At 40.3% G+C, this 16,294-nt stretch overlaps 1 protein-coding gene across 1 annotated transcript in view; it reads right to left on the reverse strand.

Moving 5' to 3' along the window:
- SYNE1 (spectrin repeat containing nuclear envelope protein 1) overlaps positions 1 to 16,294 on the reverse strand; it is a 994,076-nt gene that overhangs the window by 845,830 nt on the left and 131,952 nt on the right. Inside the window, exon 4 of the mRNA XM_033936910.1 lies at positions 12,120 to 12,203. Within this exon, the coding sequence (XP_033792801.1) occupies positions 12,120 to 12,203 (84 nt within the window). The remainder of the gene's footprint in view (positions 1 to 12,119; positions 12,204 to 16,294) is intronic.

Below are 16,294 nucleotides of genomic sequence, written 5' to 3' on the forward strand. Positions count from 1 at the left end.
TTAGTGGTTAGCGCACGTGTTGATGTTGCACACGCTAAATCTGCGTTAAAACGCTTAGCGCCCCTTTGTGAAAGAGGGCCTATATCTCCACTTTAAACATTATTTAAATATCTTTTCTTAATCATAGACTTCAGCGGCTATCCTTGGAGCCAACAATGACAGCTCAGAAGGATCTTGTAGCCAAAATCTTCATAAATCCATATTCTATAGTGAAGTTTTCAAAAATTCAATAAATATTTCCTTAATATATTCATTTTCACTTTCATAGTTTCAAACTTTCTTATATTAAATGCCATATATACGTATCCGAATATAAACCGATGTAACCTTTTTCCTACCCAAAAGAGGGAAAAAAGGTTCACTTGAATATAAACCAAACTCGCAGCAGTCTCACAAGGTTACTATGGAAACTTGCATCAGCCATTTTGAGTAATGAGACTGCATGGGGCAGGAGGATCATTCTTGCCCTGGCTCACCACTGGACCAGCAGAGCTTAAGGTAGGCCCGGGGAGAGGCCTGAGATGGGTCCATGTCTGTTTTATCATTCCCTCTGTGAGAAAATTCCCTAACCCCTATTTGTCCTGTTTGTCTTAATTAGATTGTAAGCTCTATTGAGAAGGGATTGTCTCTTACGTGTTTAATGTACAGTGCTGTGTATGTCTAGCAGCACTATAGAAAGCTAGAAATGCCCCCATTTTGGGGCCATTTTTTTGCCCAAAAATCTAGATTTATATTCAAGTATACACAGTAAACACTCATCTCATCACTGCTCCTGATGGTCTTAAAAGGGAACTCCAGACATGATATCATGTTACGCTATCAGGCTGTCTCAAAGGCTGTTCTCTCCTTACATACACTGTTCATCATAAACCCTGCTATAGCTTTAGTAGTAGTTGATAGTCTCACCTAGACTTGCTTCTCACAGGTCTTTCACTACACCATCTCTCCCTCCTTCAATCTATTCAGAATGCTGTTGCAAGCGTCATATTCCACCAGGGTCATTATGCTCACATTACCACTCTACCCAAATCACTTCTTTGGCTCCCTGTCCGTTTCCGCATACAGTTCAAACTCCTCTAATTGACCTACAAGTGTATTCACTCTGCAGCTCCTCAGTATCTCTCCTCTCTTATCTCTTCTTATACTCCACACCAGTAATTCAGTTCATCAGGTAAGTCTCTTATCTGCACCCTCTTCTACTGCCAACTCTGCTCCTTCTATTTTGCTGTGCCACAGTGGCGTAGTGAGGATGAGAAGCTCCCCTCCCCCGTCCTCACCTCCACGGTCCTTCCCAGTTCCCTCCTGCCACACACACACCACTTCCCTTCCCTCGTACCAGGAAGTGACATAAGAGGAAGCGCCAACGCTGGTATGACAGCAGGGTAGGGGTTGCTGCTTGCACCAGGAACCTTAGAAAGGTACGGGGGAAAGGGAAGAAGTGTGCTGGTGCAGCAGTGGGATGAGGGGGGGGCAGGGAAGGACTGGGGAGGTGGAGAGGAGGATGGGTGCCTGCACCTTCACCGAGACGGTGCCTGGGGCGGGCCGCTTCCCCCCCCCTCCCTTACTAGGCCACTGCTGTGCCATATGTCTGGAACAAACTGCCTGACTTGGTACATCAGGTTTCGTTTCCGGCAGTATTGAAATCCATGCTTAAAGCCCACTTTTTAAAAGCTGCTTTCAAAGACAAGTTGAAAGGCTCACAAAAGAGTTTCTATTCAAAGACGCCTTTGAACTGTAAAGTTTCCAGCCCCTCTTATGTTTAAGATCCAAACCACGGCCGAGGCTCACTCTGACCACAATGAACTTCAGTTTGACCCTGTCCCTATTGTTTTAGCCTTTTTACGTTCTCTTTTCTCAAACCATTGTAGTTCAAACACCCAACGTATTCAGTATATCCACCCTGTGTACTACATGTCTTTTTTAAAAAGACTTTATGTCTTCCCCCATTTTACTGTACATCGCCTAGAAGCCATGATAGGTGATTAATCAAAATTTTAATAAACTTGAAACTTGAAATCCTAACTCTAACCCACTTGCTATGTACCCATATCTGCTTGTCGTTTCCTCTTTAGTCCCTTATCCTATCTGCCTTATCACTCCCTTTGTAATTCCCTATCTGAGCAGTATAGATTCACCCTTTTTGTCCTGTTTGTCAGTCATAATTAGATTACAAGCTCTTTGGAGCAGGAACTGTCTCTTGCGTGTTTAATATACAGCGCTGCGTCTGGTAGCGCTATAGAAATTATAAGAAGTAGTACTGTAGTATAGTCTGGATTGTCTAGATCATAAGATCAAAGCCTTGCGATCCAAAGCAGACCTTGAGGCAATGCCTCAGCTAAAATTTGAATCTTGTGAAGCAAGATGGGCATGAAAAAAATTACAAAGGCAGCTGAGACAAAATGAAGGGGGCATGGCTGCTGACATATCATGTAGTAGATGGATGGGGACGGGCAAGATCACAAAACACCTGTAATTGGTTTCCTGTGGCATTACTGTATATCTAATGTCTCTGAATATGTTTATTTTTCTCCCATTCAAACAGGCTGTGAAAAGTGAGGGTGTGAGGTCATGACTGCCCAAAGTTCTAAAACTATATATTAACACACGTGTTAGCTACATGTGCTTCTAACAGTCTTAGGTACTGAGCAGATTTATTTTCTAATAAGACAATGTTAAAGAGATAATATAACACACTGTTTAATGCCTGCATTTGTGTGCAGCTAAGCAGTATTTAAGTAAGTCTATTCTGTGTCAATTGTGAGTACTAACCGGAGATCCTCTGTATACTGACTGGCATGAAAAGCAAAAGGGGAAAAAGATGAGAATGTCATTGAAGGATGAAATAGGTACAGTGCTATGCAAATCTTTTGGTAAGACGCAGAGAGTTAAATATGACACCTAGATGCTTACATAGAACTATGAGTTCACTTTTTTTGTTCAATTACCACCATGACTCAGTATTCTGGTTAATCAATGATATTAACACCCTGCATAACATCTTCAACATTTTGCTATGAAATGGACTTCCTCACACCACCAGAAAACTCAAGGGCCCCTGCAGAAGGCTTTACAATAGAGCCTGCACTCTACTGAAAAATTACCACAAAAAAAATAAATAAATAAAAATACCATTGATAAGAGTAACATTGAAGAAAGAGACCCCCCCCCAAACCCACTGACGGCACTCCAAAACAGATTTCTGCAGGGCTCCTGTCTAGTGGCTGGCCTCACCCCCCTCCCTTTCCACTACCTGACCTGATGTGACATCCCCAACAGAAAAAAAAAATAAGTTTAACATAAGTAAAAAAATACTTCTCTGGTGGTCTAATGAGCCCCCACCCCACCAATCTGTACCCCCCTGCCCCTAATATCAACACACATGCCCTAATAAGCCCCCTTCCACCCTCCCTTCCATCTGGACCCCTTTTCTTTTTTTTTTTTTTTTGTTCAAAGTGTTTTATTGATTTTATAAGTAGAGAAAAATACAAAGCCAACAATGTGAGTGCTCCAACAAGGAGCACATTATAACAATATCATTAACAAGTGCGAAGTGCATCCACAAAGGAATAATGATCACAGATTATTAAATGCATAACAAAATAAAGATGTGATGACATTAGTTCAAGAAAGGGGTAATGAAGAAAAGAAAAAAACAAAACACAGTAGGTGAAATGCTCAAATAATGTACCAGAAAAATCAGAAGGACATGTCCAATCTAAAATAAAAGAATATGATATATATAAAATGTATTGGAACATGGTTAATTCTGATAAGTGCCTGAATCCCTGGTGTCAAGTGGCACTCCTAATCCTCACTCCCATCTCAAACCCCCAAGACCTGTATCTCAAAAGAGACAGGAGTGATTCCTACTCACCTGGATCATTCCTGCCTCTGTCACCGCCCTCTTCAAAGTGGTGAAGTTCTGCCCCATGCAGTGAACCCTGGGAAGTATCAGGTGGGGCCAACTACCATACATTTGCTGTAAACTAGAATTATTTTTCAGCATAGCTTCTAAAATTAACTGCAGGTTGAGTTATTTAATTTGCATATCATTTTACCACAACACAAGCTACATAATAATCACACACAATATATGCAATGGAGGTAAAGCACCTTATTATGAAAGCTGAATAACGTAGACTGCAATTAACTTCACAAGCTGTTATTCCTGAAAAATCATTCTAATTTACAGTGTTTTTTTTATCTCCCTGAAAAAAAACAGGCCACTAATGCGTGACTGATATTCCAGGGCAGTTTTTTAAAGTGGCTGATGCATTAAACAGTCACTTTCTCCCATACAATACCCCTTCATACAAGACTCTCCCCACATTAATTAGGGTCTCTTTTGCAAAGCCACTGTAGTGATTCCCATGTGGCAAACGTTAACACAGCCTATTTGATTTCTTTGGGTTACGTCACATTTGCCACACAAGTCTTGCTACTACTGCTCCTTGTGACCCTGAGCAAGTCACTTAATCCCCCATTGCCCCCGGTACATTAAGTAAAAGGAACTGGTTGAGTGGAAGGCAACAGAGGGGGTAGTAATCAATGGAGATCACTCTGAGGAAAAGGATGTTACCAGTGGTGTGCCTCAAGGTTCTGTTCTTAGACCTTCTCTTTTTAACATTTTTATAAACTATATTACTGAAGAGCTCTTGGGTAAGATTTGCCTCTTTGTGGATGATACCAAAATCTGCAATAGAGTAGACACCCTGGATAGTATGAATACATGAAGAAAGACTTAGCGAAGCTTGAAAAATGGTTTGAAATTTGGCAGCTAAAATTTAATGCTAAGAAATGCAAGATCATACAATTGGGCTGCAAAACCCCAAGGGAACGGTACACTATAGGGGGTGAAGAACTTATGTGCATGACAGAAGAGCGGAACTTGGGTTTGACTGTATGTGATAGCCAAACAGGTTGAAAAGGTAACAATGAAAGCTAGAAGGATACTAGAGTGCATAGGGGGAGGTACGGCCAGTAGGAAAAAGGAGGTATTGATGCCCCTGTATAAGACTTTGGTGAGACTTAATTTAGAATATTGTGTACAATTCTGGAGGCCACATCTTCAAAAAGATATAAAAAGGATGGAGATGGTCCAGAGGAAGGCTACTAAAATGGTGCATGGTCTTTATCATAAGACATATGGGGATAGACTTAAAGAACTCAATATGTATACTTTGGAGGAAAGGTGGGAGAAGGCACATGAGTCGAGTCTCTTTCATTTGAAAGGATGCTCTGGAATGAGAGGGCATAGGATAAAGTTAAGAGGTGATAGGCTCAGGAGTAATCTAAGGAAATACATTTTTACAGAAAAGGTGATAAATGCATGGAACAGTTTCCCAAAAGAGGTGGTGGAGACTGTGTCTGAATACAAGAAAGCCTTGGATAGGCACATGGGATCACTTAGAGAGAGGAAGAGATAATGGTTACTGTCAGGGCAGGATTAATTCTTTGAGGGCCCCTAGGCATACAAGTACACTAGGCCCCCAGGCCCCCCTGGCCCTGCCCTGTCCACGCCCCTCCCCCATTTATCTGTTTTCTTATTTACTTTTTTATTTCCACTTGTATTTCTTTCTTTTTTAAAAATTCAAAACAAATAAAGATTAGCATACTAGTGCACAGTTTTTCTTCTATGCAACCCCCAAACATCTCTGAACACCTACTTACCCAGGACTTTAACTATGAACCCTTTCCATACATATATAAAAGTGTTCAAATATATTGTAAAGCAGTAATACTATCCAAAATATAAGCTCACAATGCTTCTCAACTGCCTCACTCTATGTCAACCAACTGTAACCCATATGTATGTATAAACAACCAAATCTGTAACTCCTCTAGTACGTTCCACTCCATGTATGTTAACTTGTAACAAAACAACAAGGCAAGCAATCCACCAAAGAATCCAACATGAAACAAAAGAAGATCGGCAGAAAATAAGGAGATTCAAATCAGGTTTATTCAAGGTGCTCCCAAGAACCATGCCCGATGCATTTCGCCAAACAAGGCTAGTCAGCACTAACAGAAAACCATGTCTTTCATACACACAGAACACAGATACACCCTCATCCAGTATGGAATAAGTAATCACAAACTAAAAATAGAAATATGTAGATAAAGGTTAAACTGAACCGCCAAGAAGCCAAACTTCATACAGTGAAACACCACAGAAACAATGACACATAGCCCCCTAATACTTTGTAAAATATAAATATAACATATGTAAATTTGAAGAAACTGACAAACAATCACCACTTTAAAAATTAACAAATAGAAATAAAACAAAAATTGAAAATAAGAATATATCATTTTATTGGACTAATCCATTTTTCAATTAACTCCCAGAGGCCATAGCCTCCTTCTTCAGGTCAATATAGTATACTGTTGTTACATTATACTGTCCTGGACTGAGAAAGGGGTTTTGGTCTCTAAAAGTTAGTAAAAAAAATGTATTTAAATTAGTCCACTAAAAAGATTACCTTATTTTCTGTTTATAAAAGTTTTATCAATACAACTTCAATACTATTTTATTCTAAAGCAACAAAAAAAATTTTTTTCTACCTTTTGTCATTTCTGCTTTAATCATCTTGTCTTCACTCTCTTCCTGCTAACCAGCATCTGTCCTCTCTCTATCTTCCATGCAGCATCAGACCCTTCCATCTACTGTCTGCCCTCTCCCCATTCCATAAGGTATCTTCCCTGTTTCTATGCTCCTTCCATAAACTGTCTCCTTTGTACATGATTCATAAACTCCTTTGTACATGATTCATTTCAGCTTCACCCCCTCTCCATTTTTCTGTCTCCACCCTCTCCCTCCTTTTCCTCTGGTCTGACATTTGTCTCCTTAGTTTCCCTTCCCCCCCCCCGTGCCCTGGCATCTTTCTCCTTCCAACTCCCCCTCCATTATCTGGCATATCCTCTCCTTCCTTTCTCTCCCTCCTTCCTTCCTTCCTTTCCCAGGTCTGGCATCTGTCTCCTTCCCTCCCCCCATGCCCTGGCATCTCTCCCAACCCCTCCATAGTCTGGTATCTCCTTTCCTTCTTTTCTTTCCCTCCCTCCCATGGACTTGGCATCTCTCATTCCTTTCACTTTTTCTTCTCCTTCCTTCTGTGTCAGCATGCCCCCTATCTACCTATTACTCCAATATACAAAACCTCCTTTTTCTTTTTACTGCATCCACCCCATGTCCAGCATCTTCCACCTGTCTTCCTACTCACTTCATGTCTGCTTTTTTCCTTCACCCTACAACCTCCATGTCCAGCATCTTCCTGTGTTCCTTTTTTCCTTCCTTATCTGATTTAACAGCTCTTTTCTCCTTTTTCCTAAGCCAGCCAACACACCATCTTCCCCCATCCCATTCCAGTACCTCCCCTCTTTTCCCCATCTTAATAGGCTAGGATGGTGTAGATGTCCCTCAGGGAATCAGCCTGCAGGGTGCTAGAACTAAGCTTATGGTTCGAGAAGACTAATATCTGATGTCTGCTGGCCTCATGTAATCCTGTATTTATACTGGCCTGCAATAACACAGCATTACAAGCTTTCCCATAAAAATAAAGGGTTTTTTCCTATCACCCTACTCCCTCCATGATCACTATCTTCCATTCTTAGCTGTCATCAGCCTTGCCTTTGGCTGCAGTACCGCTAAACCAGACGGCATAAACAAAGACAGAAGCCACAGGACTTTTCCTCGTGTCTGCATCGCTCTAAGTTCTAACGCTCTCAATCCCGCCCCTTAAAAATAGGAAGTCACTTCAGAAGGGGGTGGGATCAAGATCAGCAGAACTTAGAGCGATGCAGGCAAGAGGAAAAGTTCTGCGGCTTCTGTCTTCATTTTTGCCGTCTGGTTTAGCAGTACTGGCGCAACGAAAGGCAGGGCTTATGGCCACTAAGTGAGCTGCCTGGATCGAGGGGCCCCCTTGCCACTCCCTAACGCTGGCCCAGAGAATAGGGATGGTGGTTCCGGACCTAGCGGGCCCCCCCTGAGCATTTTGGGCCCTAGGCCCATGCCTACTGGGCCTACCCTTTAATCCGGCCTTGGTTACTGTGGATGGGCAGGCTGGATGGGCTATCTGGCCTTTATCTGCCATCATATTTCTATGTGCCCACCAGGACAGATAGGGAAAAAATGCTTGAGTACTTGAATGTAACGACATGTTATAAGTGGTATATAAATACTAAAAATAATTTTTAAAAAAAAAATTATTATTATTAAGCTGCAATAAAAGCTGGGCTTTTACTGTACCTTAATTTCCCAATCAAGTGGTTTGCATTTCGATGATATGCAGATACCTTTCTCAGTCTCTAGCATGCTCACTGTCTCAGTTTTTGTACTTGGAACAATGGATGATTAAATGACATGACCAGGGTCACAAGGAGCTGCAATGAGAATTGAATCCGCTTACCCAGATTCCCAGCTCACTGCAGTAACCATTAGGCTACACCTCCACTAATTTCAGTGGGCGGGGCATAGGTATACTTTTAACTTTCAAAGGCAACTTAGTTATGCACATCCCTGCTGCATTTAGACAAACACATTTACACCAGCTCTATGCCTGGCTAAGTCTCTTAATTTCCTACTGTGTGTTCTAGTGAACTTACAATAAATAGTTGATAGTGAACTTACAGTAAGTAGTTGAAACCAAGAGGGCAACACTGATTCTGGTTCAATACAAACTTAAGAATTTTTCAGTAGAATAGACAGTGCCATAGTAAGAGGTGGAGGACAGAAGGGGTGGTTCAACCAAGGAGCCATCTTGCTAGGGTGCCGGCACCTCACTGCACCCCCATCCTATGTTTATGCCCTCCCTTCCTTCCACCCCTATACCTCTTTAAATATGTGCCAGCATGAGCAACTTCTCAGGCCTGCTGCTCATGCTTGCCTGGTTCCCCTCTGAAATCACTTCCAGGTCGTGGGGCCAGGAAGTGACATCAGAGGGAAAGCCAACACTGGCACAAGCATCTGGCCAGAGAAGCTGCTCACACTGGCAAAGATTTATTTATTATTATTTATTTATTTTAAAAATTTCTATACCAGTTCCTGGTCAGTTTATAGTATATTCACATACACAGTACTTAAATCAGTACAAACGAGGGGCAAATCATCAAAAATTATGTTCACAATTAATCCTCAAGCTAGACAAGTCAGACCCTATGAAAAAGTATTAACGAACAATTGTGTTTTGAGGAGTTTTCTGAAAGTTCCTCATCAGCACATTTCCTTAGCTGCCCTACCAGCGAATTCCATAATTTCACCCCAGCACAACAAAAAGTCATTGCACGGGTTTCTACATATTTCGGATTAACATTGGCCTTTAACAAAGCAGAATTTTCATAACACAACAATCTTTTGGGCTGATAAGTGGTCATCTTACTCTTAACATACTCTGGAATTGTATCATACAAAAACTGATGACAAATCATCACAATCTTATACAGTAAAACCTTGGATTGCAAGTAACATGGTTTGCAAGTGTTTTGCAAGACAAGCAAAACATTTTATTAAATTTGAACTTGATATACAAGCAAAGTCTTGCAATGCAAGTACGTGCAGTATACACACGTTACATCATCACAACTGAGATGGTTCTTCTCTCTCTGACGCTTTAAGAGTATAGTGACTGTTCTAAACAAGTCTTGCAATAAGAGTACATACAACTGAGCAGATGGTTCTTCTCTCTCTGACGCTGCAGGAGTGTAGTGATTGTTCTAAACGAGCGAGGTCTTGCAATACGAGTACATACAAGTTTCAAGTTTTAAGTTTTATTAATGCTTGATAAATCGCTTATTAAATTTCCTAAGCGATGTACAATTCGAAAAAAGGGCAACAAATACAATAACATAAATTAGACAAACTAAATAGGACAATACATGAGTCGGGAGGGGAAGGGGAAAAAGTTACAATTTCTTTACAAGAGTTGAAAAACATAGAGGGGAAGATAACACGAGGGGAGGTGAAGATTTTAAAATAATAAATCTGGTAGTTAAAAAATTTTGATCGGAGAATCATAGATTTAACGCATTTGTGAAAAGGTAAGTTTTTAAAGATTTTGTATTAAATACAGTATTTTGTATGAAAGTTTTGGGGTTGTGGAACAAATCGTCTGAGTTTCCATTATTTCCTATGGGGAAATTTGCTTTGATATACGAGTGCTTTGGATTACAAGCATGTTTCTGGAACGAATTATGCTCACAAACCAAGGTTTGACTGTATTGTAGTCTAAAAGCCACTGGCAGCCAGTGCAGTTGCTGAAGCCAAGGTATAAAATGATCATACGAAATGTTCCTGTAATCAGTATGACTGCAGCATTTTGAAAGGAAGAAACGGGGGGAGGAGGGGAAGGGGCTGCGCAGGAGTACGCCACTACCCCAGGTGCCTCCTACCCTTGCTATGCCACTGAGAATAGATGAGAGTTGTTCAGCTCAGTGATTGACTGGCTGATTAAATGAAGCAGCAGATGCTGTTTGACTGAAGGAGTGGGTGCTTAATGACTGACAAGATGGATTCCTAATTAACTGGTGACAAAAAGATCGAAATTCCAGGAATGGAGAGGGAATGCCCTGATTTCTGAGCCCAAGACGGATATATTTTCACCAAATGAATACCCAAAAGAATTAGTGGCTCTGGAATCGGTTAATAGATTCAAAGGTTGTATCTTAGGCTAAGTAAAAAGGTCAATAAAACATTTAATGCATAGAAATAAAGATTTCATGCACCTAAATTGGAAGCTGCTTGCCCTAACATATAGGCTATAAGTACATAATGTAAATATGCACACACAAAATTTGGATTCAGAACATATTGAACATTTGAGGAGAAAGACTGAAAAGATATTTTAGAGAGTTAGGAGAGAATGCAAAATGTGGGAACAATTCCACTAGTTTTCCATAAAAAATGCCTGATCCATTCATGCATCCATAATTATGTGAAGGACTAGCCTACATATACAAAATTCTAGCACTATCCCTCCTTCACAGAACAACCAAAAAAGGGTGATTAATTTTCTAACTGCAGAAAAATATTTTCAATAAGCATGGACCAACTTATTTGCCTTTTTTTTTTTGGATTTGACGGTTTCCTCTTTACCTTGGGACATCCAGATCAATTGGAAAGAGGGCTGGAATCTGGTCTCATGAGTATGTATTTGTAATTGCCTAGGGTTGTTTCCTCTACCAGCAGAACTTCTGCCTCAGCATCCTGAGGTTTTGGGATCCAATCCCAGCGCTGATCCTTGTGACCCTGGCCAAGTCACTTAATCTTTCGTTATCCCAGATACAAAATAAGTACCTGTATATAGTATATGTAAACCGCTTTTAATGTGTAACCACAAAAGGTAGTATACAAGTCCCCCCACCCCCTTTTCATATCTTGGGGGCAAGAGTTTTAGAAATTTTATATTAACTTAATATTCTTATCAGAATTTTAGGAAATTGTTGAAAATGTATTTGTTTGATAAATATCTGAAGATTTGACTGTATTGTACAGTTTCTTAATTGTTAACCGCATTGAATTGCAAGGTTTTGCGGTATACAAATACATTTTTATGTTATGTTATCTCACTCCAGAGAACCATAGTTTGGTTATTAATAAGGATGGTCCTCAACTCAGAGTAATATACAGTCCAGTACTTGGGTTCTATCTGGAATATAGTGGGTCACTAGATGGCATCATTGTGCATTGACTATAACTCTCTCCCCAGAGGCTAAATATTGCTTTCACAGCATTCGTAATCCCAGCCAAATTGGAAAGAGAAGACCTGTATACAAAAAACCCAAAACCACAACCTGTTTCACTTCAAAAACAACTTTATGTTTGTAAACACTTCAACTTCTAATTTGCGTGAGTATGTACATTCAAGTCATCTTCTTAATAAAGCATTGATTGTTTTCCTGTACACACTGGAAAACTTGAGCTGAGTCTACCGGATAACAAATACAGTATATCTGTAAAATTAAACCAATTATAAGACTTGTCTTAATAAATAAAAATTAACTTTCATTATAACACAGAAATTCATATTTAAGAGCCCTGCGTCATTGTGATGACTTGAAACTTCAAAAGTGACATGTAAGATGCTATACATAAAACAAAAATATTATTTTGTCAGTGATACACTTACCCGCCTTCCCTCTAGGAATTTAAGAGCGGAACCAATGTTGGCCACCCAATGAATGCGTTTCATTTGACGCCCCTGCTCACAAGGCTTAAAGAAAAAAAGAAGATCTAGTTAAGATTTGTTCTATTTTCAAGCACTAAAAAAAAAACATTAACCCCCCCTTTTACAAAACCGTGAAAGTAGTTTTTAGCGCCGACTGATGCATTGAATACTCTGCACTGCTCCCGACACTCATAGGAACTCTATGTGTGTCGGAGCAGCACACAGCATTCAGCGTGCTGGCTGGTGCTAAAAAACAATTTTGTGGTTTTGTAAAAAGGGGGGGGGGGGATAAATCATATGAATGAAACATTTCTAGGAAATCCTCAATGCACAGGATGGATAAACATTCATGACACATTTTAAACAAATACCATTATCGCTCACTAACGCTGGGTTTTACTAAACTGCAGAAGAGCTTCTTACTGTGGGCCGGTGAGGTAAATGCTGCGATGCTCATAGGGAAAGAATGAGCGTTGGAACATTTACCTCGTTGGCCCATGGTATGAAGCTCTTCCGCAGTTTAGTACAAGGAGCCCTAACATTGCAAATTAAGACCCCCCTTTTCTCAAGCCACATTAGGATTTTTTTTATTATCGCTGGCCACTACGGTAAAAGCTCCGATGCTCATAGGAATTCTACGAGTGTCAGAGCTTTCACTGCAGTGGCCAGCGATAATAAATCCCAACACAACTTGATAAAATGGAGCCTAAGGTATATTTGCAAGCCCAGTATGGGCTAAATGATAATGAAACATTTAATTTAGAATCACTTTTGCCAACATTACAAGCAATAATGAAAAAAAACCCCACAAATATTTGATAATAATAATAATTTTAGCACAGGCCAGTGACTGAATGCTCTGCGCTGCTCCTGACGCTCATAGAGTTCCTATGAGCATTGGGAGCAGTGCAAAACATTCAGCATGTCAGCCTGCACTAAAAAACACTATTGTGGTTTTGTAAAAGGGGGGGCTAGTGCCTAAATCATGAGTGGTGTAGCCTCGCAGAGCCTGGGCACCCCACATAAGAAATTCCAGCCTGTCACTTAGGATTATTATTATTTATTTTATTTCTATTGACAATTTCCAATTTTACAATTCCAACAGTTAGCACTGGTAGAAAGTTGCTTCTAGATATTACAGTGTAACAAAAAGATGCACCAACAGGAAAAAGACAAGTTGGATGTCTCAATCAACCAATCTGAGTCTTTATTAAGTTGTACAAACGTTAAAAGTAGGTCCTGTTTATTCATTAGGTTCTGACCTTTTGGCATTTCCATCCATTTTGTTTCATACAGTAGGTCATGTTTTAATTTAACATGTTTTATGTTATTTTTAATTTCATATTTTAAATAGTTCTGGATTGTTTGCTATTGTTTTATTATTCTCTATGCTTTTATCTTCTATTGCTTATGCCATATTTTACATGTCATGTTTTTATTATGATCTTAAGTTGTTTTATGATATTGTTTCATGATGTTTTTATGATATTGTTTCTTTCTTTATATGTTACATTTACCCTCTCTTCTACAAAACAGCATTAGTGTTTTTTAGTGCAGAGAGCCACGCTGAATGGCCTGTGCTGCTCCCAAAGCTCATTGGAACTCAATGAGCATTGGGAGCAGTGCAGGCCATTCAGTGCAGCTCTCTGCACTAAAACTCGCTAGCACGGTTTCCTAGAAGAGAGGGTTAGTGTCCCCTGAAGAAGGCGCTGTTTAGTAGCGCTGAAATCCTTGTTGAGACTCTTAACGTTTGTACAACTTAATAAAGACTCAGATTGGTTGACTGAGACATCCACCTTGTGTTTCTCCTGTTGGTGCATCTTTATCCTAAGACAAGGGGTTCTTCTTTTGTGCCTGCTGAGTGTAACAAAATGAAAAGAATTAAAGAAAAAATAAGGGCACCAACAGCATCAAGAACATAAATAATTGATGCTGTTGGTGCTCTTATTTTTTTCTTTAATTCTTTTCCTTTTGTTACACTGTAATATCTAGAAGCATCTCTATCTACCAGTGCTAACTGTTGGAATTGTAAAATTAGAAATTGTCAATAAAGGGGGGCGCTAGCGAGCCCGATGAGCTAGGTAGCTGATCACGCGAGCTCCGTTGGAACGGGATCAATAATCAATCAAATAGACATCATTATCACCAGTTGCTAAGTGCAAATTCCCTCCTCGCATGTTTAAATGTCTGCCGGCAAGCCCCACAAGCGCAAAAGCGCTGAGCCTTCGTCGCCATCGAAAGCGGACGCCAATAAGCCCGACGACACAGCTACGGCAGCCATCTTGGGTGAGCTGAGATCTATTAAAGAATTATTGGTAGAAACGAAGCAGGACGTCGGAGATCTTAAGGCTGACTTCATTACCTTAAAAGAAGAGCTAACGTCCGTGCAATCCGCAACAGCGCTTTTGGAAGTTAGAACCGCGGCGGCTGAGACATCTATTAAACCCCTGCTTAAACAAAAGAATCGCGTGGCAGCGCTGGAGAGTGCCCTTGAGGACGCAGACAACCGCGCGAGAAGAACCAGCTTTCGTCTTTTGGGCCTACCGGAAGGTAGGGAGGCTTGTGACCTCGTGGATTTCCTAGCAGTTCTTCTCCCTCAGATTTTGAAAATGAACGATGACACTAAGTTAGACTTTGACTGTGCATTTCGCCTGCCACAGACCAATGTCTTTAACAAAAAGTATCCCTGGCCTGTGTTGGTTACCTTACTGAGACATCAGCAAGTCCTTAAAATAATGCAACAGGCCAAATTACACTCCCCCATAACATTTGAAGGAAATAAAATCCTGCTCATCCCTGATTTGGCCAAAGAAACTGCGAAGAGGAGGAAGTTGTTACTATCATACAGACCTCAACTTAAAAATCTTGGTGCTAAGTTTGGTATGTTATACCCTGCATGCATGAGAGTAACTTATAATAACTCCACCAAAGACTACACCAATCCTGCAGAGTTGGCAGATTTTATTGAGTCTGTGAAACCCACTGCTATAGATAAAACTTAACCTGGTGTTATGCATTAATTTACTCTGCTGTCTATCTGAGTTACTCAGTTCATAATATACTTATACCATAAGTATTACTGCTGCCTTACTGTTTATTATGATGTGATAGTGAAGCCAAAACTTATTTCATCCCTGTTCTATTGGAGCCTGCTGTTCAGGCTTATCTTTCTTGTCAGCTTTCTGACCCGTAGTGTTATTCTACTGTTTTGAACAGTTTTTCATGTTACTGCAGTTATTAGTGATCTTTGATTGTGCAGTCTCTGTTCACCCTTTCTATTCCAGGTACATTGCTATCAATCGTTGGTATATTGATTTTATGCCACCTCTTATAATAATTGCTGCTTCAATTTGCATCTTTGTTATTATGTATTGATGTCATTAACATGTTTTTCATTAAATGTAAAAGGTTCTCACAATCCTGTGAAAAGGATGAAACTATTACGCTATACTGAACAGCTCAAACCTGATATTATATTCTACCAAGAAACACACCTCACTGATGCTGAATCCCTAAAGATTGCCCCACGGTGGGCATACACTCCACTGTTCTCCCCATCTGTTGGAAGGAAGAATGGTGTGATCACGCTGATTAGAAAACGTCCAGATGTCAAAATAATTTCTTCTTCACATGATATGGATGGCAGATGGCTTCGTGTCACCTTAGTAGTGGGCAATTGTACCTTACACACCTATAATGTATACGCACCAAGCCAAGACTGTCCAGTTTATTTTGAGGCCCTGGCAGATGACATTAGCAATGTAGCTTTACATCCATTACTGATTGGTGGAGATTTCAACTTAATTCTAGACCCCGTGAAGGACAGGAAATCTAAGTCCTCTTACAGAAAATCTAGAGCGTGGCATTGCTTACAAGACCTCTTATATCAATTGAAATTAGTTGACCCATGGAGACTACATCATCAAAATGAGGAGGCTTACACTTACTTTTCTCCACCTCATGCATCATATTCCAGAATTGATTACTTCTTACTAAGCTATTCCTTACTGCATAAGGTGGATTCTGTTGATATTCAGCCAATGTCTGTATCGGACCACTCGGCTATTACAATCACTTTGAACGACATTACTCCTCCAAAATCTCCTGGCATATGGAGGTTTAATTCCTCGTTACTG

The sequence above is a fragment of the Geotrypetes seraphini genome, chromosome 3 (genome assembly GCF_902459505.1).
Source record: "Geotrypetes seraphini chromosome 3, aGeoSer1.1, whole genome shotgun sequence".
Taxonomy (NCBI): domain Eukaryota; kingdom Metazoa; phylum Chordata; class Amphibia; order Gymnophiona; family Dermophiidae; genus Geotrypetes; species Geotrypetes seraphini.